Source organism: Patella vulgata, chromosome 3 (assembly GCF_932274485.2).
Source record: "Patella vulgata chromosome 3, xgPatVulg1.2, whole genome shotgun sequence".
In the NCBI taxonomy this organism is placed as follows: Eukaryota; Metazoa; Mollusca; class Gastropoda; family Patellidae; genus Patella; species Patella vulgata.
In genome coordinates this window covers 40210625-40238513 of record NC_065881.2, presented here as the reverse complement: position 1 = coordinate 40238513, position 27889 = coordinate 40210625, and the positions used below count along the sequence as shown (strand labels likewise).

General features: G+C 31.1%; 2 protein-coding genes across 5 annotated transcripts in view; one reads left to right on the top strand and one right to left on the bottom strand.

The window, feature by feature from the left end:
- LOC126814560 (core-binding factor subunit beta) overlaps nucleotides 1–7827 on the top strand; it is a 46154-nt gene extending 38327 nt beyond the window's left edge. For both annotated transcript variants that reach the window (XM_050539808.1, XM_050539806.1), the window contains one exon: nucleotides 1035–7827. In XM_050539808.1, coding sequence (XP_050395765.1) covers nucleotides 1035–1094 — 60 coding nt within the window. In that variant the 3' untranslated portion in view covers nucleotides 1095–7827. The remainder of the gene's footprint in view (nucleotides 1–1034) is intronic.
- A 1642-nt stretch (nucleotides 7828–9469) lies between these two features.
- LOC126814538 (katanin p80 WD40 repeat-containing subunit B1) overlaps nucleotides 9470–27889 on the bottom strand; it is a 75474-nt gene continuing 57054 nt past the window's right edge. For 2 of the 3 annotated variants that reach the window (XM_050539756.1, XM_050539757.2), the window contains exons 6-19: nucleotides 26744–26827; nucleotides 25785–25900; nucleotides 25418–25489; nucleotides 24563–24713; nucleotides 22977–23030; nucleotides 22692–22807; nucleotides 21820–21953; nucleotides 20738–20788; nucleotides 19023–19480; nucleotides 18214–18372; nucleotides 17190–17266; nucleotides 16864–16938; nucleotides 15511–15627; nucleotides 9470–14996 (exon numbers count right to left, since the gene is read on the bottom strand). In XM_050539756.1, the coding sequence (XP_050395713.1) occupies nucleotides 14864–14996; nucleotides 15511–15627; nucleotides 16864–16938; nucleotides 17190–17266; nucleotides 18214–18372; nucleotides 19023–19480; nucleotides 20738–20788; nucleotides 21820–21953; nucleotides 22692–22807; nucleotides 22977–23030; nucleotides 24563–24713; nucleotides 25418–25489; nucleotides 25785–25900; nucleotides 26744–26827 (1797 nt within the window). In that variant the 3' untranslated portion in view covers nucleotides 9470–14863. Of the gene's footprint in view, nucleotides 14997–15510; nucleotides 15628–16863; nucleotides 16939–17189; nucleotides 17267–18213; nucleotides 18373–19022; nucleotides 19481–20737; nucleotides 20789–21819; nucleotides 21954–22691; nucleotides 22808–22976; nucleotides 23031–24562; nucleotides 24714–25417; nucleotides 25490–25784; nucleotides 25901–26743; nucleotides 26828–27522; nucleotides 27727–27889 lie in introns of those variants that run through there. The other variant, XM_050539758.2, reaches the window with a different exon arrangement.

The window sequence follows — 27889 nt, the reverse complement described above, 5'->3', positions numbered from 1 at the left end:
GTTCTAGAAGTAGATTTGATTTTTCTTTGTTGAGTAGATTGGTTACAACTTTAAATTATTTTCTTATCATTTCTACATTCGTCAAGCTTATTATTATAAAATGATATTTTTGATGTTTTTATTTTGTTGGCAACCCGTTCGACTTCGTAATTATATATTTCTTTATGAACTGAGAGATTGGTGCTAATGTTTTTTGAGTGTTGATTAATCAAAATGCCTTTAAGAATAATTTATTTTAATGCTGTGGCCAATTTCCTGTACATTGACATAATAATAATATGAATAAGAACAAATTTTTAAAAATAATAAGTTTTCAAATTTAAATAAAATCCAAGACTGTGATAGTACAGCTGTACTGTTCAGGCAAGATTGGATCTCAGTTTTCAAGTTATTGGTAGATCATATTCCTGAAATGGTGCCCATATCTTATTTTGGACCTGTTTCATAAACTTAATCAATTTATCATCTTAATTTAAATGGAACATAAAATTATCATTCCAACAAATCTTCAATCTGTAGAGTTTCTATGGTACATATTTAACATAATATTATACTTCTGTTAATTTTCTGTTTAGTTTTTGACAAGTTTTGAAAGTGTTTAGGTTGTGGAGTTTTTCATCTTATCTTAAATTAGGTTGTGGAGTTTTTCATCTGATCTTAAATATGTTAGTTCAGTTGTTTTTTTTTAAATTTTATTTCTTGAGTGTCATAGGGATTTAGTATTTATACTTGGTACATTGTTGTGTTTCTGTGTCTATATTTAGATTTACAGGTTTCCTGCATTGTCTTATGCTTTCTCCGATTTCTGTCATTTATGAAACATACTTTTTCAATCTCTGAAGTCAATCTTTAGTAAGAGGCATATTTTAATGTCATGTCACGTGTTCTTTTTCAAGATTTAGTAACAGAGAGATTGCTGTTACTAGAGAGAAGTCTCGTTCAATTAAGCTAGATTTAGAATCATTTCATCATCAGGTAACTATATTTAAAGTTACAAATTTAATCAAACTTTATGATTTTTCTTTTCATTTCAGAGCCGTCAGCAACAACGAAGTTCGAATGCGAGTCCCAGTGAAGCCAGCAACAGTGAATAATTCCATTGTTTTACAAAACTTGCAAAAAAACTTGTACATATTGTAACATATCCATCTCCAATGTGAGACTAATTTATTCAAAATTTTGTTATTTTTGAAGTGATCAAAATTCTTGACATTCTGTCATGGTAAATGTATTAAATATCTTCTTCCATGTATTCAAATAATATAAATAATTTTAATAAATGGGAAAAGATGTTTAATATAAATAATTCTAATTTTAAAGTGTTAAACCCCAAAACGTTGCTGTTACTGTTATTATAAATTGTCTGTTTCATCCAACATATCTGAAAAGTCCTTGATTAATTCTGCTCAATAATATCACACGGTTTTTCTATTAATGATTTTGGTCACTTTGAATATTATCTTTTGTCGTAGAAATCCAACATTTATTACATGATTTGATATGGTACCGTAAGTTCTCAATTCCAAGGTCGGAAAGCTATATAACAAGTGTAAAATTAGTCCTTTTTTCTTGTACATCACATGTCGTTAACACTGTGGCAGTCAAAAATCGACTGTGAAATATTTTTGGAAAAATCAACATGTAGACCATTGACAAAAATTACACACGATAAGACATGTATAATCATAAATTTATGTATCTATGCCAATGTGTTTCTGAATTGAGAATTTATATGTTACATTCATTGATTAATTCAGAAGGCCATATTGCTGAGAAAAGTTTTTTTATCTGATGTCACTACGATTGATTTGTGACAGATTTTGTTTTAATAAATTAGCAATTGAATTTCATATTGCTATTTTATTATCAATATTCAATTTTGTGTCTTGATTTGAAAAATAAATCATTCAAATAATTTCAGTATTTATTTTGTAAAAATTAATCATGAATGTAACATTAAAATATAAAACTTAAATTATAGAAACAGAAGTTTGAGTTGTCTACAGAGTTGGAAATCCTTTAAATTTGTGCAAATATAAGTTTTCATAGCAATATGCCCCTTTATTAAAGTTGTTAGATGTAAAATATCAAGTCAGTTTGTTATTTCTCTTATTAAGGCAATGAAACATTTGTCGGGCAGGGAAAATATATTTAATATCATACAAAAGTTGTAAATTTTTACTTCCAAAATTGGAATAAAATAAAAGAATGTATTTTTACGACTTTGTCCATTTAAATTTTGAAGTTGAAATATGATTATATGTGAATGGACTGTATGTAATTGTTTGTTTATTTATTGTTTATTCTAGTCACGCTAATTATTATTCTAGGTCTGTTTAGTCATTTTCTTAATTTACTGTTCAAATCCAGAAAACTCATATTAACAATAGAAATATCTTGTAAAGATTGGCTCTGTACGTATCTATAGCGTATGTTCACATGTGTGATCAAAGGGTAGACTTGTGTAGATTATTGTCCCCCACCTTTCGAAAAAAGCAGGGGACTATTAAAATGGCTTCGTCTGTCTGTCATGTTCAAACTTGGTGTAGGTGTTTATTAGTTTATTACCTTGATTAAGTTTGATATTGAGCATTTTCTGCTAAGGGTAGGCAGAGCGATAAGCAATTTGATTGGCCAAGACTGTGGAACACAATAATTCTCCTTCTAATTGAGCTAGAATTTTCAAACTTGGTGTAGGCTTTTATTAGGTCAATGCCTTGATGGAGATTCATTAGATGAATCTCTTAACTGAGTTCAATGATTAACATTTCAAACTAAAGCTGTATAGTTGATAATCAGTTTGATTGCTTGATACTTTTGAAAAAAAATAAATGTGCTATTAATTAATATGTGTCCTTTATTTATTTTGGCATTTTGGCGGGGGACATCAGCCTCACTGTGGGCTTGTTTACTGTAATCGTTTCTATAGTAATGTAAAAACTATATCGTATATCTAAATATTCTATTTTTGATAAAGGTGAATTAATTTTGATAGTTATTTTTTAAAATTTAGTTTTTTATTTTCATTGATAAACCACAGAAAGAATTTTCTGAGGTAATGCACAAAATCCTGATTACAACTAAAACTCAATATATTCTCTTTCTTTAGGTCTTGATTTAGCGTAAAAAATTTTGTACTATTTTTGTATTTTTGCATTTTCTATCTGAATGTGTCTATCTGAAATGTTTAATGTTCTCAATACTTGACGTTTTACTTTTTATATGTAAATGATAATTTATTCTTGCATAATTAATTATTATATAATAATAAAAATAAATTTGGGTAAAATTGTATGAAAATCATTGTATAAATTCTTGAGTAAAGTATACATGTTAGTATAATTGTGGAAAATCCTTGTATAAATTCTAAAGTAAAGTTTACAATTCGTATAATTCTAAAAGTAAAGTTGTGGAAAATCCATGTAGAGTAAAATTTACATTTTAAAAAATTGTGTAAAATGCTGGTACAAATTCTAGAGTTTACATTTTGTAAAATTGTGAGAAATCCTTCTATAAATTCTAGATTAAAGGTAAAATTGTGGGAAAATCATTGTATACGTTTAACTTCTAGGGTAAATTTACATTTGGTAAAATTTTGGGGAAATCCTTTATGTAAATTCTAGAGTAAAGTTTACATTTGGTAAAATTGTGGGAAAAATCATTGTAAACGTTTAACTTCTAGAATAAATTTACATTTGGTAAAATTTTGGGGAAATCCTTATGTAAATTCTAGATAAAGTTTACATTTTGGTATAATTGTGGGAAATCCCTGTATTGATTCTAGAATAAAATTTACATTTTGATCAGTGTAGTAAACATAGAACAATATATTCTTGTCCTTATTGCTATAAATTCATGGATATATTTAATTAGGGCTTTTTACCCTACACATGTATGAACAGATTAAACATATTTGTCAGTAAATATATTTTACTAAAATGTACCTTATTTTTTTACACAATCGATAGCTTTTTACCTAAATTTAACAAGCTTTGAGTAATATTGCCGGTGATTCTGATTATTAATATTTATCTATAGATAGATAGGACACAGTCAAATTTAACCTACATGTAAAGCTCAATTTTAAATGTTTTACTTTTACAGCTATGCTAATATTCAGTAAATGTATAAGAATTCAACATTTCTTATACATTTGCTTTCTTTATCATAATGCCAATTTTAACTGCTCAAAACATCATTAATTAATTTAAATTTAGTATTAGAAACTTGTTAAGTTAAAGCTGTTTATCATTATCCCCAATCTGATTAAAACACAGATCCTATTTCATTTCGTTTTTTTATATTTCAAAATTTCATTTTACTTGTCTTTACTATACTAGGATCTGGAAGAGTTGTTATCATTGATGTGTTCTGGATGATGTGAAGGATTAGCCAATGAAACGGTCTGTTACAGCGAGCTTTTGGCTTGAGGTGCACGGAACTGGGGGTAATCCACTAGAAACATCAATGCTGATTGGTTAATCAAATGTCTGACATCATAGGGTCAAAAGCCGCTCGTATCACCTCTGACGCGACCTCCCAAAACAACTGGTCATATCTTCATATAGTCTAGGCCATCGAAAGTATAAAAACCAAAAGTATAAAAAACGAAACGAAATATAGATCTGTATTTTATCAGATTGTTATTATCCCAAGCCTTTATATTTGGGATACAAACATGGTGTTAATTGTTCATTAGGCGAATGCCTTGACTTAGCTTGACTGAGTTCGATGATTAGCATTTTCTGCTAGATGCTTTTTATTTGCCCACATTTTCATGTGGACGTATATTGTTGTCACCCCTGTCCGTACGTCCACAATTTGTTTGTGGACACACCACAGGTCACAATTTTTATCCAATTTTGACGAAACTTGAAATATAGGTTTATCTCCAAAAGACCTTGGTTCCTTTCGATATTGGCATGTATCTGACCATAACTTATGGAATATGGCTCTTGATTGTACAAAAAAATCATGATTTTAACTCGTAGACACTGTAGAGGTCATAATTTTTATACGGCCACATTGAAATGTGGTCGTATATTGTCGTCCCCCCATCAGTCCGCCGGTCTGGCGTCCACAATTGCTTGTGGACGCTTTAGAGGCTAAAGTTAATATCCGATTGGCTTTAAATTTATACAAAGTGTTTAAGGTCATAAGACGAAGAAGCCTATTGATTTTCAGCAATTTCTCATAATTACTCCCAGAGTTATGGCCCTTGATCACTTCAAAATATCTTGCGGATGATCTAGAGGTGAAAGATAATATCCAATTGACTTTAAATTTATACACAGTGTTTAAGGTCATGAGACGAAGAAGCCTATTGATTTTCAGCGATTTCGGATAATTACTGCCAGACTTTAAATTTATACGCAGTGTTTGAGGTCATGAGACGAAGAATCCTATTGATTTTCAACGATTTCCAATAATTACTGCCAAAGTTATGGCCCTTGATCACTTTGAAAAATCTTGTGACGCTCTAGAGGCTTATGTTATCATCCGATTGACTTCAGATTGATACACAGAGTTTAAGGTCTTGAAACGAACAAGTATATTGATTTTCAATTGATTTTGATAACTTTAACAGCTAAATCCATGATATTAAATATTTTGTATACTAAACGTTAGAATGAGGCCGAAATTTATAAAAACCAAACAAATTCTAATGATTTTCTGATAATTACTTAATGAATTGTTACTCTTAATCAAATTTTAGTGTGTTATGTTTCATTTCTGAAAAAGTAAAAATATGTGACAACTCTTGTTGACTGCCAAGACGATTTAGCTGCTCTGGGCTGCTCTGGGCGTATGTTTCATTGCCTGGCAACCTATCTTTATTTGATTTTGATGAAACTTGAAATGTATGTATATAACCAAAAGATCTCGGTTCCTGGCAATATTCGTGCATATCGGACCAGAACTTCCTGAAATATGGCCCGAGATTGTATGAAAAATTGCATTTTTAGAGGTCACAATGTTTATCCGATTTAAAAAAAATGTTTAAATATATCACTGTTACACCATAATGACAGTCGAGTTCAAATTTCTTGAAAATCAGAGCGAAACTGCCCGTCAAAATATCTGCTCCCTGTACACAAATAGTGTAAAAGTATGTACTACCAAGGTTGTGGACCCTCTAGATATCACAATTTTTATCCAATTTTGATGAAACTTAAAATATATGTTTATATCCCAAAGATCTGGGTTCCTGTCGATAATTGTGTGTATTGGACTGTAATTCCCTGGATTATGGCCCTGATTGTATGAAAAATCACTTTTATTTTAGCTTGTTCTCCATCTATCTCTTGCCAAATATGGGCTATTCTTGCATTGCAATCGCTTGTTTTCTTATAATATATATTGGAGAAATGTGCAATATTAAAACATAATAATATGTATATATATTGATGTTTTTTCCTCACGGATAGATTACAAATTAAGATCAAGATAGAATTATTCATTAAGAGGAAAAAAATATATAGATCTAAGCTAAAAGTTAAAAAAAAAAAAAAAAAAAAAAAAAAAAAAAAATTTTTTTTGTTGCTTATGTATCTGCTTTGCTTAATATATACTCTTAAAAAAAAAAAGTAGGGGATATTGAAATGCAAATAAGTATGCAGGTTGTGATATGATAAATAGTCATGGACTCTTGACATGCTTTGAGAGTATGTTCACAGATGAAGAACTTATTTCCCCAACAGAACCACTGAGCTGCATGTGCGACATGTCAAATTTGACACTTCAAGGGAGGGTAGATGAAAACTGCTGCTTTCTGGTTTATCCTATCCATGGTTGCTTTCCTATCGGTACTTGCATAAGATTTACTGTTTAGCTTATCTTTGCTTTAGTGTGTTACTTTAATTTGATCAGGAGATGTGTTTGTCGACGTCAAGGTTAACTGACAACACTGCAAGAATTGGCCGTGGTACTGCAAGAGGAGTGGGTCAGATTGCCCCAAATCGTGATTGGACGGTTGATTAGGAGCATGCCACCACGAATTGCTGAATGTCTGAGGATTGGTGGAGCAATTACTCATTATTAAGACAAAAATAAAAAACGTCAATTTTCACTTTTGACAGTGTATCTCTTTGCGAGTGAAATGGGGCCGTCAGATAAGCCACCTATATGAACTGTTTATGTTCATATGTAGGCAATTGGACTGTTATTAACATACACTGGTTACCTCTAATAAAAACAGCAGTGCATTTCAGCAGTTTTGTAATGTTTCAGAATATCCCCTACTTTTTTTGAAGAGGTTATTTAATTAATTTATCAATTGTGTAAATTTAATAAGGTTGCCTAGTTAAATTTTCTTGCAACAAAAATATAAAATCAAGTTATTCATGTCTATTGATAGTAACTCTCAAGTAGTCAATGTTCACATCACAACAGCTATAGTACCTCTTGCTTTAATTTATAAGGTTTGAGGATGAGGAATAGTTGAGGATGTCTGAAGACAATAAACTACTGGTGGAGGATAACATTATAATAATCTGTCTTTAAAATAACCAATAGAAATTCAATCATTGCAAATTCTTGCTTTATTTCTTAAGATTGAAAGTTAGTAGACAGTTTTTGTTAATGGCCAGACAGTAGTTATTATATAATGTACAATGTACATGAGCTTATTGTTAATAGTATTTTAAGTTATTATAGCTTACTTTTTTTTGTAGCTGTTTGTTACAGTGTTAATGTCCATAAGCCGGTGTTCTAGTCATGTATCATTGTAATCAAAGCCAAATGATGTGTGTAATTTACTTTATGTCATCGATCATTTTTATCATCAATACACCAGATATACTGTTAATAAATCATTATGTCTAAATATATACTTTTTTGTCTTCTCTTTCACAATTCCTCCCAGATTACTAGTATTAGAATATGGTAAGAAGTGAAAATATAATAGCACTAGGGAATCCAACCAATGCAAATCAAACAAAGTCTGCCAACAATTTTAGTGATGTTTGTCACCCCCTCAGTCAGTCCATTGGCCACAATTGCTTGTAGACACTTTAAGAGACTACAGTTACTATCTGATTGACTTTAAATTTATATGTGTTTGTGATCATGAGACGATGAAGTCTATTGATTTTCAATGATTTTTGATAATTACTGCCAGAATTATGGCCCTTGATCACTTTGAAAAATCTTTTGGAGGCTCTAGCTACCAAAGTTATCATCTGATTGACACTAAAATTTAGACACAGTGTTTAAGGTCATGAGTCCACGAATCCTATTGATTTTCAATGATTTCCTATAATTACTGCCGGAGTTATGGCCTTTGATCACTTTAAAAAATCTTGTGGACGCTGTAGAGACCAATGTTATCAACTGATTGACTTTATATTTTTACACAGTGTTTAAGTTGATAAGACTAATCATCCTATTGATTTCTGATAATTACTGCAGAGTTATGGTTCTTGATCACTTTGTAAAAATCTTGTGGACGTTCCACAGGCTAATGTTATCATCCGATTGCCTTTAAATATATATACAAGATGTTGATGTTCACCAGACAAAGAAGCCTCATAATTTTCAATGATTTCCGACAACTTGAACTGCTGTGGGCATATGTTTCATTGCCTGGCAACCAATCTTATTACAAAATTCCCAACTGTTATCTCCTGTGTTACAGGGAGTCTTAATTCCAAAAATGAAAGTTGGAAATAGTTGAAAATCCATACCCTTCTATTGTAAGGCCACAAATATAAATTTCACATCAAAAATTGTTGAATACCAATAGGAATCTTCCTCTTATGGAAACCTTATATAAATTTGTTTATTACAGCCTCCAGTGTGTTAATAAAATTTATTTACAAGGCACATAACTACGAAAGTTAATCCTGAAAAATTGGTTAAAAATGCATAGCTTGGTCACCTGTCTATGATGAACATGGGGTTTAACGTCCTACATTTCTGTCTACCAACTGAGCTATTGAAAATGGACATGCAGTGTGCTGTGAAGGGACATTATGCCTGGACAGAAGTGTTACTGCCTAGTCTGTCAAGGGGTCTTTAGGTGCATGCCTACATCTACACAGGACACAGGACCTTGGTTTTCCATCCCATCCGGACAACTCCACGTTGTCCCTTGCCAGGCCCACTCACATCGGGAATCTACACTGAAAAATCCCAAGCAATTTTATCGGCCAACAATTTATAATTCTTTGAATTTGAGGGGGAAACTGAAATCCACCTAATTCAGAAAAATAAGCTTAGGGAACAGTGGTAGACTTTCCAAGGAAACTAAGAACAATAGTAATGTAATTTTAATGTCATTATGCTCTATTACATTTACCCAGCACTATTTTAACAGTAACCATTTACAAATAGGTAGACTGGAATAGAGTTATAAAGTGTCTTATTCAAGGACACAATTTAGGATTTGAGACCCCACGATTGCTTGGCTGCAGAAGTAATTTGCTAACCACTTTACTATTTCCTTCCCTGTTATTAACAAAGGACATAATTTATTTTGAGAAACACATTTTATTGCAATCAGTGCACATATATGTTATTACATAGGATGGAATTATAGACTGTTTCCCCAAATTAGATGCTACATAGTAGAGAAGAAAAATCTAGACCCTGTAAATCTTACAGAATGAGTTAATGGATTAAAACCAAGCATAGAATCTATATTATACAGATATTGAGCATATTAAGTATACATGAAAATTTTGGATTCCTCCTCAATAAACATACACCCACAGCAGCTAAATCATAAAAAGCCCTCCGAAAAGGTTGTCACATATTTATTCTTTTGTTGGTAATTAAATACTAACTAGAGCATCCATCAGCAATTATCATTTCTAGTGCTAACATTTATTATACAAAAAAATGTACCAGTAATCAGATAATTTTATTGTTGAAATTGTTAAAAATCAATTAAGGCAATCAGTTGATAACTTTAATCTCTGCGGCGTTCAGTGGATGACAGACACACGGATGGATAGACAAAAAGGGGTGACAACAATATCCGGTCACAATGCAAGTTGATCCTATAAAAATTAATAAACATGTTTGGTAGTCCAATTATTTACCCAAATTAACTTCAAATAACAAAATAAGTCTACCGATATATGTATTATTACATATCAAAAATATCTTTGAAATAAATGTTAACAGTTGCATTATCTAATGCATTTGTAATTCCATTAACATTTTTTTTAATGGTAAAATCTGATATTTTAGAGCAAATTGATGACATGTTCAATATTTATAATATAGTCCAATTTTACTAATGAAATTGTTCTAAAATATTGATCTTGAAGGCTCATTAAAAAATGTTATTTGGTACAGCAGTTTTATATTTATGTCTAGTTGGCCGACACAGGAAATATATTTATAATAGCATACATCAAATGAAAATGGATGAGACAATTTCTGAAAATAAATGAATTTCTGTATAAAGATTAAATATTCATACACCAAGATATAAAATAATTTACAGTAACCAACAATTTTGTTTAAACTTAATAAATTCCAATATTTTCAGTAATCTTTCAACAAAATTTCTAAAAACTGAAATAGATACTTAAGTATACATTTTATGCCTGCTTTTGGTTCATTTTCTGATTCCTGTGAATGATGTATCATTATTATCAAATAAAGATATACCGGTACTTAGAATTGTTACATATATACAGGTATAAATCAATATTTATCTCAAAATATTTAATGTTAAAGTGGAAAATGTGTTAATTTTGTCCAAATTGTGCAGGATTTTCTTCTAAAATACCCTTTTTCGACACAAAAATTGCGAAAAATCAAGTGGGATCTCACACATTAATGCAATCTATAACCAATTCAAAATATCCTTGAACTCTAAATTATCTTTCCAAAAAATACAAAATATATCATTATATTATGATATACATTTCCTTTTATACCACTAGCAAGGAAATAATAAAAAATAATTTTTGTCAAATATTTGTATTTGATTTTATTGCAACATCATCTCAAGTAAATTTTCTACCCTTCAAGATTAGTCACAGGACAGTAAATAATCATATTTCAGCTTGAAAAAAGAGAAAAAAAAGAGAGAACATTAATTAGGTCTGTATGATGATGACACTTCGTGAGACAAGGTAAATTGTTTGAAATTTCTTCCGGCATTAATCGACTGATAATCTAACTTATATCATTATTTCTGACTTTATTAATTATAATAAATAACATTTTTGTCTTCACTTTGTCAACAAATCAAGTAATGAAAATGTTTATTCATCTTCTGCTAAGTTGTGGTTGGTTTAATTAAGGATTTACTATACATGTATTAGATGAATCCTGTCCAACAATCAACTGTTCTTGTGTAATACTTTTATAACAGACTTTCTGGAATTTATGATTAAGCTTGTCCAATCTCACTATGTGTCAGTTTTCACAAAGATGTCATGTTCTGCCCATATTCCAGTAATAAACACATAAAGACCCATTTTATATTCATTGACATCCTAAATAATCAACTGATCTATTTTTAACACAACTCGTAATAGAATGAATGAAATGGGGTATTCTGGTTTAACACCCTACTAATTGAGATGTAATAGAGAGCAATTTCTGTCATTATTAAAATTTTTAACCTAATTTTACCAAATTAAGCACAAAACCAACCACTATGTATGAGAAAGTTTCAACATCTGTACAAATAAAGATTTTAATGTATGAAATATTACTAGATTATATATTGTTCAAATAAAAAAAACCTGTACAATTTCATATTAAATGCCTTTAAACAAAAAATTATATAAAGTCCCAAACCCCCTCACCCCCCCCACCCTTTCCATCCCTCCATTTACTTGCATATGAAAAAGCTACAAGAGGTTATTCAAGTTATCACAGTCATAATGAAGCACACTAAAGATACATGTATAAAAATTCAGCAGTTAGCATTGCTTTAATCAATCGTTTTCTCTCAAACCTACATTTATGTCGTATTCAAATCTTACACAGTTAAATGTTTAGAAATTTACAAATACATATTATAGAGTAGAACAAGGAGACCAAATCTCAAGAGTTCAGTTTAAAAGAAATCAGATCATCTTTGTTTAATTAACAAATAAGGAATACAAAAATGGCTACCATTTTTTCGGACTATATAAACAGATATACATTTTATTTGAAAGTGATTATAAAAAAATAACCTAACCCTTATCCATTATAATTTTGCATTGTAAAGAAATATGCTTTCCATCAAAATGTTATAGTTTGATCAATAATAAATATAAGATATATGTACATAGTACCACTAATTCAAAGCTTTTATATTTACATGCTTGTCTAAACTACATGTACCAGTACTAATAGATTTAACATATCAGTTGAACCATTCATTCTTTACAAAAGTGGTTTGAATTAAAATATCTTGCCCTCTTTCTAAGGTTGAAAGTATTAAGATTTTTCTTTTCCTACCATACACATGTATTAACAGTGAATCAGATCAAGTTGACTATCCACAAAGCAACAAATTTTGAAATCAACTATGTATATTTTGTGATTATCTTCAATTAAAATACATAGTTCTTATAAAGAAAGGCTTTTTAAAAATTGGAAAGAGTATGCATTAGATGTGAAGTGTGAAGTAGTGAGAGAAGAATCTATTTAATATTTAAAACTATAGTAAGAATGGTGTAATAAGATTAACATAGACATGTTAAGCTGGTTTAAATATTAATATTATACAAGCTACAGACTAGAGTGTTTAACACAGACAGAAATGCCTGTATGACATACAGAGGTATTTAATATTATCCTTTACTTTTACTTTATTTAATAATGTTCATAATCTCCATTAGACTGAGGTGACAAATACCTCAATCAAAGATTAATAAAACCCCCATCTGCATCTTTATCAAATCAAAATAAGTTCATAATGCTTTTTCTGCTATTTTCATTATTGCAGCCATTTGTAATAATGTATTTCTTTTTTAGAACACTACTTGGTAATTTAAAATATCCCAATCCCTACCATAAATGAAAAGAAATTTGTTAATACTTGCAAAAAAAAAAAATCAGAATTTTTTTTTACCACATTCTGTGATAAATAAAGGGAGGTTACTCCAATATGGTTATAAAATGGTCACAACACCAATAGTAGGGTGCCCCATGTACCGAAAATTTTCCCAACTAAAAGTGGTACTCGACACAGTGAACGTGCACACTTCAGTGGCTTGTCTCAAAGTGATTTCTGCCTAGTCATGCACTCTCTTCGAGTCTATAAATAGCCATCGCAGGTGAAATTCTCAACACATCTATCAACTATTACAGGCATAAAAAATCTATTGTTGACGATTCTGAATAGCAGTAATATTTAGCTTTTTTGGTTATTACACAGCTTTAGAAATTACCTTCGTTTTATTTTTTAAATTGCTTTATCATTAACTATACCGTTATGAGCAGCATCTTTTGGTTTAGTACAAATAATATCTCTGAAAAACTTGGGTTAGACTGGAACATGATACTAGCAGTAGTTTCATTTAACTTTTATAAGGTTCTTAAAACATTTGTTGAGTTGCCTACCATGCGTGTTTCTAAATTCAATTTCTTGTTCCAGCTTTCTGTTATGTTTCGAAAAAAAAGTAGTCTTGATTATCCCGGCCTGTCAATCAGAAGGAGAATGGTCGGTAGACTGGTCAAGCGAGACTAATTTCAAAACAAGGGCACGTAACCTATTTTTTGCTCAAAAATGCCTGGATATCATGGACGACACTCAGAACCATTTTTCAGTCTATTACTTATCAATGGTTAAATGGTCATAGCTTATTAAGTACAACATGGCCGTTTATTTAGTGACTATAAATGTGCCAAACAGATTTAAGGATTGGTATGTATATATTGTGGTGTAACTGTCAAGCTATTTGGAGATATTTATTTATGGTGGGGTACCCTACCAAAAGCAATAAATACAAAATAATAACAATTGATGATGTTTTAATATAAAAAAATGTAACAGATAGATAGATCAAGCACTAATTCATGCCACTTAAAATAAAAGCGGATATAAATATATATATATATATATGCTGGAGCAATCATAATTCTTACTGCTGATTAAGATTGTGTTTGAAATATAAACACTTAAATTAGCACATTTTTACAACCTTTCATATTGAACTACATTTCTATGCAACAAATTTTATATTTGTTTCTTAATTAGTCACACGAAAATAAAGAGAAAAGTATCACTTTATAGATAAAGTTTATTTTAAGTAGAGGTATAAAGCCACCCAGTGAATACGTATGGACGAACTTCAGAGTGCTTTTGAATATAAGAAAGATGGTCCATTTCAATACAGAAAACATTTGTTAACACACTTTTTTTTTATTTCTTCACACACAAATTCCATTGTTTATATCACTATATATGTCCAAGTGGTAAAGTCACATCTAGAATGCTTCAAAGAATCAAATATTCCAAACTAAAAAATGATGAATATAAAAACACACCATCTTTTCCTTATACCAGTAGAATAAATACAAAGGAGTAAGTATTTAGAACTACATACTATTATTATATATATATATATATATATACATAGAGATGTGATATATATAAGCTGTATGTATATAATGATAACAGATGAAGATACTGATGATATGTTTTGCTGACATTGTTGAAACATTGGAATGTCTTGCTGCAGTTTGGAAATATATCAAACTCCATCCTTAATATTATACATGAACAGTCATCACTACTGGTTATCAACCAATGGAAGCAAAGGAAAGAAATCCACAAGGTTTTCAAACAATCTGAAGAGAGACATGCTGTCATTGGTTAATTAGTGAACAGTTAAGCACAAGGTCTATTCATAATAGCCTTCAGATCTCACTTAATTTTCTTTCCAGAACATTTTTCACAGAATTAATCCAGTGTCCCCATTAATATTTGGATCTGTTTATACATATTTCCTAACTTCCCTGGACTTGACTGACGTTTCTCTACTATGGTTCGTACAGCCATCAATGTGCCATAACATTCATTACACTTTCTATGCCTGAAAATACAATAGAATGGATCATTTCCATGATTAGTAATATGGATGAATCATATCGTATACAACATATTATTCTATATTTAAATCATTACCAAAAAATGGACATACATGTATCAGAAATTCTATTGTTCTTATAACAAGCGACCCAATCATCTATCAATTAAAACAATCTTATGTATACAGAAAATTGATCTGTTTTGTAAAAGATATGATATAAAATTACTAGTTCTCAAACAAATATTTGAACATTCAAATTTGTATAGTTTTTAAACTTAAGTTCAAAAATTAAAAGATTTAAGAAATATAATGATACATCCCTAAAATTGATCGCTCAATGGAATTGAATAATAATAATATGATTTATACTTATTCAAATAAAATTTTATTTAGCAATTTTTAGAAGATTTATAAATTTGTCGCTTTTTATCCTTACAAGTCCTTCACTAGTTTAAAGGTGCATGTAAGACAATGAATATTTCAAGTTGAGGTAAATCTTGACTAAAAATATAATTACCTTTCTTCACGAGATATATCAACACCTATACTTGGTGCATTTTGTATATTAGCCTTGATAACTGATCCCATATTCTTTAATATCAACTTCAATGATGTACAAGTTGTTAACACATAACTGTAAATAAAATTATACACTTTAACAACCTATTATAAATAATTACTTTATGTACTTTATTTGTGATAAAAGAAATCAATTCTGACAGACAGAATCTTAACATTAAACAAGTCTAAAGTCTACAATTCTAACTGCCTGCACAAATGATTATTTTAAAGATACATTATGGAAGATTAGATGAAGAGATGGCAGTTCTCACTATAATAGTTAACCAGTTGCTGCCAGACAGGATACACCCACATTTTACAAGAGATGGATAGAGAACGAGCTAAAAACAAACTCGATCTTTTGTACAATCAGGGGCAATAATCCAGAAAGTTATGGTCTGAAATGTGCAAATATCAAAAGGGACTGAGATCTTTGAGATATAAAGATATGTTTTAAGTCCCATCAAAATCAGATAAATATTGTGACCTCTAGAGGGTCCACAACCTTCTTATTACATATTTTTACACAATTTGCATACAAAGAGCGGCCATTTTGTAGAGCAGTTTCATGTCGATTTTCACGAAATTCAAACTCAACCAACACTATGGTATAACGGTGATATATTCAAACGTTTTTTTAAATTGGATAATAATTGTGACCTCTAGAGGGACCACAAGCTAAAAACGTGATTTTTCGTACAATCAGGGGCCATAATTCAGGAACTTATGATCTGATATGCACGAATACCGAAAGGAACCAAGATCTTCGGGTTATACACATGCATTTCAAGTTTCATTAAAATCGGGTGGAATTTGTGACCTCTAGAGTGTCCACAAGCTAAAAACGTGATTTTTTGAACAATCAGGAGCCATAATCCATGAAGTTATGGTCCGATACATGCCAATATCAAAAGGAACCAAGATCTTTGGGAGATAGACCTACATTTTAAGTTCCATCAAAATCAGATAAAAATTGTGACCTGTAGAGTGTCCACAAACAAATTGTGGACGGACGGACAGGGGAGACGGCATAATACGTCCACATGAAAATGTGGGCGTATAAAAACTAAATAATGTAAAGGGAATATGCTGAAAATTTCAGTCAAATTGCTCCACTATGAACCGAGATATTAGCGTTTGAAAATTAGGCCTAGCCTCGACCATCATTACCAAAGTCGGTATAATAAAAAACATAAGTCTCGATTATCCATTTTTGAATTAAATCATCAATGAGCATTGAGCAGCAAATCGGATTCAAATCCAGTAAAAAAATTGATCTACATATACAACATATTAATATAAACCTTACCATTCATATTTACTATTTAAAAGTTCCTTCAGTTGTGGCAATAATATATTGCATAGATCTAATGACCATAATGTCCTGTATAATGTAAACATTGCAATAAATAACAACATCAAAAGAGTTTGATTAGTGATGAGAATATTTGCAAATTCATTAAATTTGTGCAGACTGTATTGATATATCAAAGAGTATAGGAGCAGAAGCCAAAAAAACATGTATGCTCTTGGGGAATATCAACTTCATTGTATATACAACTAAAACAAGGTTTCTACAACAGTTTGTTGAAATAAAGCAATAATATAATCTGTTTTAAACTCTATCAAACTTACGGTTTAAAATTGAGTACATTGAGTATATCCACCATTACTGCTGGATCATTCATACTTATTGCTGAATCAACGGCAGTCTACAACACAAAATATTATTAATTGTACATATTTGTACAGTCTATAATATACTTCATGGTTGCTTTACAATGTTACACTATAAATATTAATATGATCCTAATGTTCATATAATACAGTGAACTCTGATTTCTCTGGCACTCTGTGAAATCTGACATCATTTTCACGTCCCGATTTATTTCCTTATTACTTACGCCCAAAAATCTCTGGGTAATCCGCATTCTGAATATTCCGAATTACGGCATCAATCAGCCGTCACACGATTTCCATTGAATCAACATTGTATAATCCGGCTTTTAATCGGTGGTTGTGAAGCCACAAAAGATTAACAAGCATTCACCAATCAATTATGGGTGAGGTTAAAACTCACTAGCGTAAGTCTTTGTTGATTACTTTGATAATTTTATAATCTCTTGTAAGACAGTTGTGACAAATACTCAAGAATATCCACGAATTTTCTCATGAATTCAGTCGTAAAAATATTCCTAGCACCTGTTGGAAACATTTGTTGCGCATGCCAATTGAACCGGAAAACCTAAGGTTGTTCACCCTCTGGATCTCTCAGAACCGTGTGACGACGACCTTGACATAGAACACATGATTATCTATGAACACGAGATGTCAAAGACAAGTGTGAGAACAACTGAAGACGACGAAGAAGATAAATTATCGACATACTTGACCTATTCAAAATGCCTACGCATGTTAAATGAAATAAAAATTAATGTATTAAAATTTTGAATGTACAGAAAAGTTTATCATTTTTAAAGGGAATAACGTTCTTGGGATTCGAAGCTACATTATAATAATACTTCCGGTTTTCGAAGTTACAATAATACTTCCGGTTTTGAGAAAACTGAGTATTCCGACACTATGCATAATCCGACATATTATAACGATCCCGTACGATGTCGGATTTGACAGAGTCCACTGTAGTTATACAATATACCTTAGTATTGCCTGATGTCCACATAGCTCTAACTATTTGTATATTTCTACTTCTGCTAGACATAACTGTTAACATAGCTGTATGACCCTTTTCTATAGATGCAAATGAATCATCTTCAGACATATTAGCTGGAGCATTATGATCACTTATAGCATGTTGCTGAAAAATACAAAATAACATAATATATTTAAATGATTAGCTAATATGAATATCTAGTGAGCAACAGCTTAACTTCTTGTAAACTTTTAATTCTAGTCTGACTAATTATACTTCCAATCAACATAAATCTGAACCTTGGATAATGTACAGTGTAGATGGAAAGAAAGGAAAAGAGAGTGTTTTAAAGTCTCGTCAATACAATACTTTGGTCATTTTGAGACTAACATATGTTAATTTTCAGAATACCCTTCTCCGAATTCTAACTGACAATTTGTACTCGGGTGGATCTCAGTTTTTCTTTTTATCTGAATGACTAGAACACCCTGACAAGAGAAAACTGTGCCTTAAGAATAACAGTGGGGAGTTTAACATTAACTCAACACCCACATACAGTCTTTAGCATTTGGGGAAACTTGGAGAAAAAACAGTTTATTGTATTCCAAAACAAGCATTAGTCACATCATTTTAATGACAAGTTTTCTTCACCTTGTATCAGATTTATTTTTATGACTTAAAATCTGTAGTCAAATGGTAGACTTTCCTGTGGACTGATTTTTAAATGTTTTTAACATAAACAATCTATGTCTGAATTAAATGTGTTTATGAGACATCTTCTACTGGACAAGAAGAACGGAATCAAATATACTAACTGGCAAGAAATCCTCAGCAGCTAAAGTTTTCCTCGGTGGACTCTTCCTTTCTGCTTTTTCCTGTTCTAGTTTTTCTTTTCGTTTTTGGTCGATAATTCGTTGTCTATCTTCATGTTCTTGTCGTCGTTTCTCTTCTAGTTGTCGTTTCTCTTCTAGTTGTCGGTCAAATTCTTTCTGTTTATCTAATGATTTCTGCTTTTCCACTGCCTGTCGCTGTTTATCAACTTGTTTTTGTTTATCAGCAACCTTTAATTTCTCTGTGTATGATTTTCGTTTGCGTTCATCCTGAGTTTGTAATTGTGCATATTTCTCTTCTGGGGTTAACTGGCGCTGTGGGTCTTCAACATCATCAGAGACATCGAGCGGGGATGGTCTATCTCTACTTAATGCTCTACCTCGGTCTGGAATGACTTTTGTATCATTTTGTGCATTTTGTTTAACAGGTACTTTTTCTAAATCTGAAAAAAAAATTAAAAAAATTCTTTTTAGTTATATTAAACATACATTATTCAAGAGCTAAATCTGCCTATTCCAGGTAGACTTTCTTTAGGCCTGAAATGATATCTAAATTATTAATTAGACATTAATTAACTTATCCAGACCATAATCAACTCTCGATGATGTCATCGCTTGCCTGCAATATTTACTGGATTAGAATCCGATTTGCTGCTCAACTTTCATTCATGATTTAATGTTTTTTATCGTACTGACTTTAGTAATGATGATCAAGGCTAGGCCAAAAATTCAATCGCTAAATTCTCGGTTCATGGATCAATTTGACTGAAATTTTCAGCAAATTACCTTTACAATATCTAGTTTTTAACTATTATAGTGAGAACTGCAAGCTCTTTACCTAATCTCCCATAATGTATCTTTAATTGACCTAAGCAAGTATCGGTATCTGTTAAAGGATCTAACCCTTTGATTCAGGCCAAAACAGGTATTTAATTGAGTAGATTTCATCTGTTATTTCTATTTGTGACACAACAAGATCTATATGATTAATAAATGCTAATTCTAGTTTCAATTTTGTCTTGAACTGTTGACTATACCTCAACATTAGTTTATCTTTGGGTGTAATATTTTGGACTTAGACAGATTACCATCCCCCATAAAACAGTTTATTTCAAGTAATTCTACATACAAAAATATTATGTTTTGTACAATAGAAGTTGAGCAATATTTTTGTAAGTCAACACATTTATGTCACTTTCCCCTTAAAACAAATCTTATTTTTCTTTTAATTTTCAGATACCTACTCACTCCGGACCGAATAAAAACTGTTTTGGATCAGAATCCTAACAGAAATAGACTCCAAATCCAAATATGTTAGAAATAAAAACTACATAATATACTGGCAACATCAATTCCAATATCTATATTAAAACTTAATAAAAAAATTATGTGTATCCTTTAGTTTGGACGGCCAAATTTTCAGAAAAAAAACCTTGCAATTAAAGTGAAAAAATACTATAATACATAGTGCATAGGGTTGAACATTTGGATACAATTCCTGGAGGAAGCATATGTATTTTGATGGTAATTTATTTCAGAGTTTATCAATCCGAAATCCCCTGATTCAGAATCAAAACAGGATGAAAACATTCTGAACTGAGTTTTAAAATTTGGGCCCTAATCCGATATAACATTGAAGATATCTAGTAAAGGGTCTACATTGTAATTGTAATTGTATATTAGTTGTTATAATATCTTACCATCATCTAAAGGTTGTTGAAATGGTTCTGTTACACGTGTAGGAGAACGAGCTGTAATAACATGCAACAAATATATAGTTAATACACACAGTTACAATACAACTCTACATTATGCACACAAAACTATCACACTTCAAAATTAGTCAGACACACAAAACAGCTAACATTAAAATAGTGTCAAAAACTCTAGTTCAGTTCATGTAGTAAAATGCTTTATTAACATAAACTAAATGTCAAATGCATGTATTCCAAAAAGAAAATGTATCATAATATTTATTCTAATGAGGAATGCAAATGTTCACAAAAAACAAATTTAAAACATATTGTAAAATAGACTGATGCCTTTGTAATTTTTTTATAAATCAGGGTCCAGGACCATGAATTATTTATTTCTCTACTCAAGCGTTACACAAATTTCAAATGTTTGTTACTAGCAATCAAAATGTAATATTAAAGACAACAAAAGACAAAATTTTTCCTATTGACATGTTACAACATATTCCAAAATACAAGACTGTTGGGGTCTACTGATATTCCCTACATAATAACCCCTGATATTAGACTCAAGATCTTCACTATAAGAGTTGTTTTTGTTGATAGATAAAACCCACGTTGTTTGTTTCTAAAAGTACACAGGAAAGGTTAACTTTACGGCAAAAAAACTGATTTTTAAACATTTGTGGATCTCAAAGACATATTGGATCAGTAAAAATTTCAAGTTTTTTTTCCCACCATTCTCTCCCATTATTGAGGAGAATTTTTGGCATTGGCTCATCTGACAATTTTACAAGAGCATATTTGTCATCTTAGAAATTGTCATTGAAGTTGAACATTCACAGAAGAAAGTTAAACTTTTATTAGGCTTTACCCTATACTGAAACCCACATTACAGTGAGGTCCAGTGGATATGTTCAAGCTATTATATTTTAGGCATATGATGAATAACAAAATAGAAAAATTGTAAAGTTGATTAAAATTAAGTTTCATGGTCCAAGGTCTTATGAAAATCATCACATGCTCTTGCTATGTACGACCAATGTTGTATGATACATGCTGTCAGTACCAGTATATATATTACTAACCTAATCGAGATCTAGGTCTAAATAAAGCTGCATAATCATCTTGATTTTGTATATCAGCTGATGATGATTGATTATCTTCTGGTGTATTATCTGATGTTACACTGGTTTGTTCTTCTGCATCTTCTTCTGACATTCTATATACACGTAAATAAGTCAGTCAATGAAATAGTGCTGTTGATATCATAAACTTACTGAAGTCAGTTTAAAGTCTTGTTTGCTCTTTACTTAGGTCAGTTTAAAGGACAATATTGGTGCCAGTCATTATCACATATGTGATAGAACTGGTTAAACACGTTCCAAATATAATTTTAACACAGAGATCATTGCTACAATAGATGCGTAACGAAGGTTTCTACAAAAGGAAGTGACGAACACAAAAGGAAAAAACGAGTTATCCTTCTATATAACTGACTGAAGTGACAGTGATAACAGATACACGTGCAAATTTCTGCTCACAATTCCTTAGATGACCAAAAGTTGTTATGTGAGACTGTTAGAGGATATCTATTGCCAGTCACAGTTTTAATAACACTTGCTATTTCTAATTCTATTGTTACATGTTCAATGTGAGTTGAAGAATTTTATCTCAACAGCAATGTTTCATCTACCAAGGGATCTTTTGTACATACAATCATAACCTATCATACTCTGAGGTTTCTATGTATTTTTGATTGTATATAAATCTTTCTCTATTACAATATCACATATGTCTGTATTGTGTTAGATAATGACAAGCGAATCCATTAACTATAAACCATAAAGGGGTTTCCATTTATTACATAACCAGATAAAATATCTGCTAAATTATTACATTTTCTTTATTTATATAGGAAGAATATATTAATAATCTCTAATTAACTTGTGAACTCTACCTTGCTTGTGGTGTAGATTGTGTTGATGGTCTTTCTGACATAAAACTTCTTCTACCACTTCTAGAAAAGGTTGGTCTAACATCAGGTTCTATATTTACACCCATTGGTCGAACTCGCTATAATATAAATATAAACATCAATTATTCTACTAACAAATACTAAACATACTTCACTAAAACAGATCAATATAAATAAAGAAAATTAGGTTTACTATTTGTTCAAAGCTGGTTCTCTTGAATTGTGCTAAATGAAGAATCTAGTGAAGAAGAAGAATATTAAACCTACACTAATATCAACAACATGAACTGCTACATTGGTTTTGGAATAGGAGGCACCAATCTGAAAAAAGCCAAGAAAATATAATTTATCATAAACAAATTTTAGTTGATAGAATATATAGTAGTTATTAGCACACTTTCCGAGGTGTATCGGTGAATATCAGGACAGTTTTGGTCGAGGGGCTCAGCCGAGGCAGCTCCCAGATATAAGGTGCTAATAAGTTACTTACATCACATTTCTATCGAGTATTGTGAAGCAAAATGTGAAAAATAGTATTTATTATCGAGTCGTTTCAACCGAAAGTGACAAATACTTTCTGTTCTTTCATTATTTATCCCTTTCTGAGCCTCACGTTACATTTCATGGTAGAATGATTTCGCAGTGGAGAGACGACCTGAGTAGTATTTACACGTGCGTCTTGCTATGATACAATCACGTGTTTGTTTAGACCACATCGTCAAAACAATGTCTATGGCGTAGAGGACTGCGATATTATTAAATGTAGTGTAAAGGAAATGCGAAACGTGGGTTATTCCTGGTGAAAGTATGCATCGGCGGATGGTTCTTCCATTGAAATTTATTTGTAATAAAGTTTATGACTTTCTAGGCGTTTTTTTTTTCATCCTGCTTATTTTCAATGCCTGTGAAGTGTCCAGCAAGAGAACTGCGCCTTCTATCATCACAATTAATTAAAATAATTATTCAATATTCTAATTTATATATTTTGCATATTAATATAAATCAAACCAAATTATGAAATAGATGCCAATTGGTATGTATAATAATTGATTTTTGTAATATGTTGTTATGTTAATTTAATGTCATTGTATATGTTTTTGAACTGCCATGTAGTTCCCCCCATTTTGTTTTGTTACTATGATTTTGACTAGTTGTTTCATGTACATTGGTTAGAGCCTCGTTATCAATTGCGATCTGGGTCGGACTAAACGTCCGCTACTTATTGCTTGATAGATATCTAAAACGGTATAAAAGTATCCGTGTATCAGAAATGATCAGTACTCTTTCTGTACATTTCTGATACACGGATACTTTTAAGCATGTATTGCAATTAAACAGGACAGTTTTATCAAAGGTTGCCAGTGGCAACGAGTAGAAGTGGGATGTAAATATATATATACCTATGTTTCACAAAACATAATGGACATATCAGAGCTTATAATTTACAGTTACACTGTACTATGAAGTCTAAAGTAATGAAAGGAAATGATATGGGGTTTAAAGAACTTTGCAGCACAAACTTAGCTAGGGAAGATGGATATACCCCATGCAGTGTGTTATGAGGAAATTCTTGGCTACTCTTGTATTAATTCTAAACTGTCAGGAGATCTTTAACATGTTGCCAATGGTATACACAGGATCTTGTTTCTTACCCATCTGAAGGACTAGACACTTTTCCCTGCCAGATCAGCCATCTTGCACTACTGACTAGGGGAAAGCAGGTTGTAAAACACTGAGGAAAGTGTCTCAGCCAACACCTAAGTGTGGTAAAGGTTGCTCATCATGACAGTATATATTTTAATTGAGTATTTTAGCACCAACTATTAAACCCTGCTGTATGATTTATATATTACCAATTGATCTTGTCTAAATGCTATATCTGCTACATCTCCCCAGTTTAATGGAACCGAGTCATAACATTCATATGGTTCCCAACCATACACTTTTAAACTATCATCTGCTCCAGCATAAACACATTTCCCTTCAGGATGAAACCACATGGCACTGAAAAATAAATAATTAAAACCAATAAAATAAATTCTATAACAAAGATCATCTCTGGGAAATTTTTCTTCTAGGGAAACGGTGACCATACTATAGTGGCCACACACCATTCTAGAATAATAATCAGCTAATGCTAGGCTCTATGTTCGACTGATCATCCGCAGAGCATGGAGCATGACTGCACTGTAATTCATATTTTCTCACGATGACCATTTCACAAAACATCAATTAAGTAAAGCTATGTATACCTAGGTTCATTAGCAATCAAATTAAATCTCTTTTAATCAGTTTATTCAGTTGGTCACTATATTAAGTCATATTAAAGAAAATTCCACTTTGCCCTATGATCACAGCAGATTAGATGACCAATCAAATGTCTGGATAATCAAACAATTATAACAAGTGTTTAAAAAGTACCGTATAAAGAAATATCTTTTAGAGTTTTTACCAAGATTAAGTGGAGTAAATGGCACCACCCCACAGTCCCAATAGAAAAAAATGGTGGTATGAGTTTAATTTTGACAGATTCCATAGGTTTAGGCCTTTAAGGATAGTAAAATGTTAGATTTACATACATGTACACCAGTCTAACATGTACGTTTGGAAAAAGGATCCAGATAGCAGATACTCTTTTAGGTTTCTTTCCCATTAACTTTAAAAACATATTTCTTATATACAAGATACCATTAATAATACTGACTTACCAAACAGGCTTAGATTCTTTTGGAGATGAACTTATTAATTTGAGCGTCTCTAAATCCCAAAATTTGACAGTTCTGCAACATAAAAAGATTTAATATTGTGATACCAATAAAGAATAAATAAGGGAGTTATTTTACAATCATACTGACAAACTATCTAAATAAATAACAAGGGAACTTCTAATATAATCTGAGAATAATTTACTATTCAACAAATCACTAATATTTCAAATATACACAATATATTAACACTTTTGTTCAGAAAATCATGTGGATAAAAAGCATTTACCACTATTTTCTTGATTAACCAAGTAAAGTAAAGTTGAAATGAAAGAATCAACCGTTTTAATTGATAACATAATTAGCCTACCTATCACTACTAGCGGAGACTAGAAGTACTTCATTTGGATGGAATTCTACCACATTGACTGGCCCCTGATGTAATTTGAGATCTGCTACTAGTTTCCCTGCTGCTAAGTCCCAAAGCTTAAAAAGCCACGAAAATAAAATGGGATTAAATTTGAACAAAAATAGAGTACTATGTTTATGTTGCAGCTCTGCAAAAAATTTGCATTTTAAATATCTATACAGGAAAGAAAATTTGTTAATGGGTATCTTGGCCTTCCCTTGGTCCTATGTTTGGTAACATTACTGGTGAGACTATTACTATTATTACAGCAATATGATTGGCTTTAGACTGGAAAATACATAAATAGTTTCAATGGCATTTAGTAACTAAACTGGAATATACAGGTCACAATTCTATGGAATACAATTACTGCTTATTACTGAGCGACATTTCGGCTAGGTTTCTCTGGTAATTATCATCAAGCAATGATAAAATATGAAAATATAACAAGACAATATGTACACAACAATACTTGGTTAATGCTGGTCAACCAGAGATACCCTTCTAATTACCTTGAAGGGAACCTAACTTAATTAAGGATTATACAAGTTTAATGAATAACAACATATATATATATATTGTCTTGTTATATTTTCATACTTTATCATTGCTTGATAATGACTAGAGAAGCCTAGTTGAAACATCTCTCAGTAATAATCAGTAATTGTATTCCATAGAATTGTGACCTGTACATGGAAAATACATGTGGGTACAGTAGATTGTTATCAAATTGTTAGCACAGTGTTTTGTCTTCATTATCCAGTAATTCAACAGTGTGGTCTGACTATTACCAAGGCAGCTACCAAAAAAGCCAACGAATTCAAATTTGGGTGTGGCATTATTGATGAAATAGTTCAATTAATTGTATCTCAAAAAAGCATAAGTTTGTAACTCAATATAGTTTTTGTATCAATACATACCTTGATTATACCATCTTCTCCAGCTGATGCTATCCATTTACCATCGGGACTAAATCGTAGAGAGTTTACACAACTTAGATGACCCTGTAAAATATTAATAAATTATTAACTTTACTTCTTTAACCTCTGTTATAAAGGGCAAAATGTAAGACAGGCCTCCTGGCCTAATTTTCAACCCTTTGAAAATAAAGTTATTATTATTATTATTATTAAGTACCAAGATGTTTATAAGATTTTAAGATGTTTACTTGGTGAGCATCTGATTTACAGCTAATAGTTAAAGGGGCATAACTCTCCTTATCAAAACTTAACTTAGTAAAATGCACATTCTATATACAACTTACAAGGTTAAAGTTGTCAGATTGAATAAAATAAAATAAGAATTAAATTGAAGTAAAAACCAGGGTAAGTATGGAAACTTTGACCATTGTCTCAAAAGGATGGAACATGTAATACATTAAAGCACTTAATCTGTGCTTGTTGTGTGTGAAAGATTCTTCCTCTCCTTCTCACGTACAGATAGCTGACAACTGTGGATTCACTTTCTTCATATGGATTTAATTGTAAAAATTTGAACATGACCATGGACCTTATAATGTATGACAAATATTTTTTGACAACTTCAATATGCAGACCATTCCACATCAATAGGCATATGCAGAGTACATGTAAAACAAGAGCTAGTCTGCTCCAAAAGTACAAAGTTTTTCTTCATATAGTTACGTATTAAAAGTGTATCATGAAAAGCTACAATGGGTGTAAAAAGATAATCTACCCACCAGGTTATCCAAATGAAATTTAATAACCCTATCCACCAGGCAAAGAAAAGGAATTACCCCCGCTAACCAAAAACATTTTAACTGCATACATAAAACATAGATTTAATGAAAAATAGGCTACAGATAAGTGTTTTAGTCAGTGTGTTTTTTAAAATTCTTTACTTTCACTTTCATTTTAATGTACTGGAAAAGCTACAATAAGTTCTTTTATACGTTTTGATCATGATTGAGATATCTGGTTAAAAAATGGGACTACTTGAGAAAATTTGACTTCCAGGTTCACACCCAGCACACCTGGCTCAGAAAATCTATTATATCAGCCCATTCCAGACTCCAGTGATGGCATGGAGGCCCATTAAAGCCACCA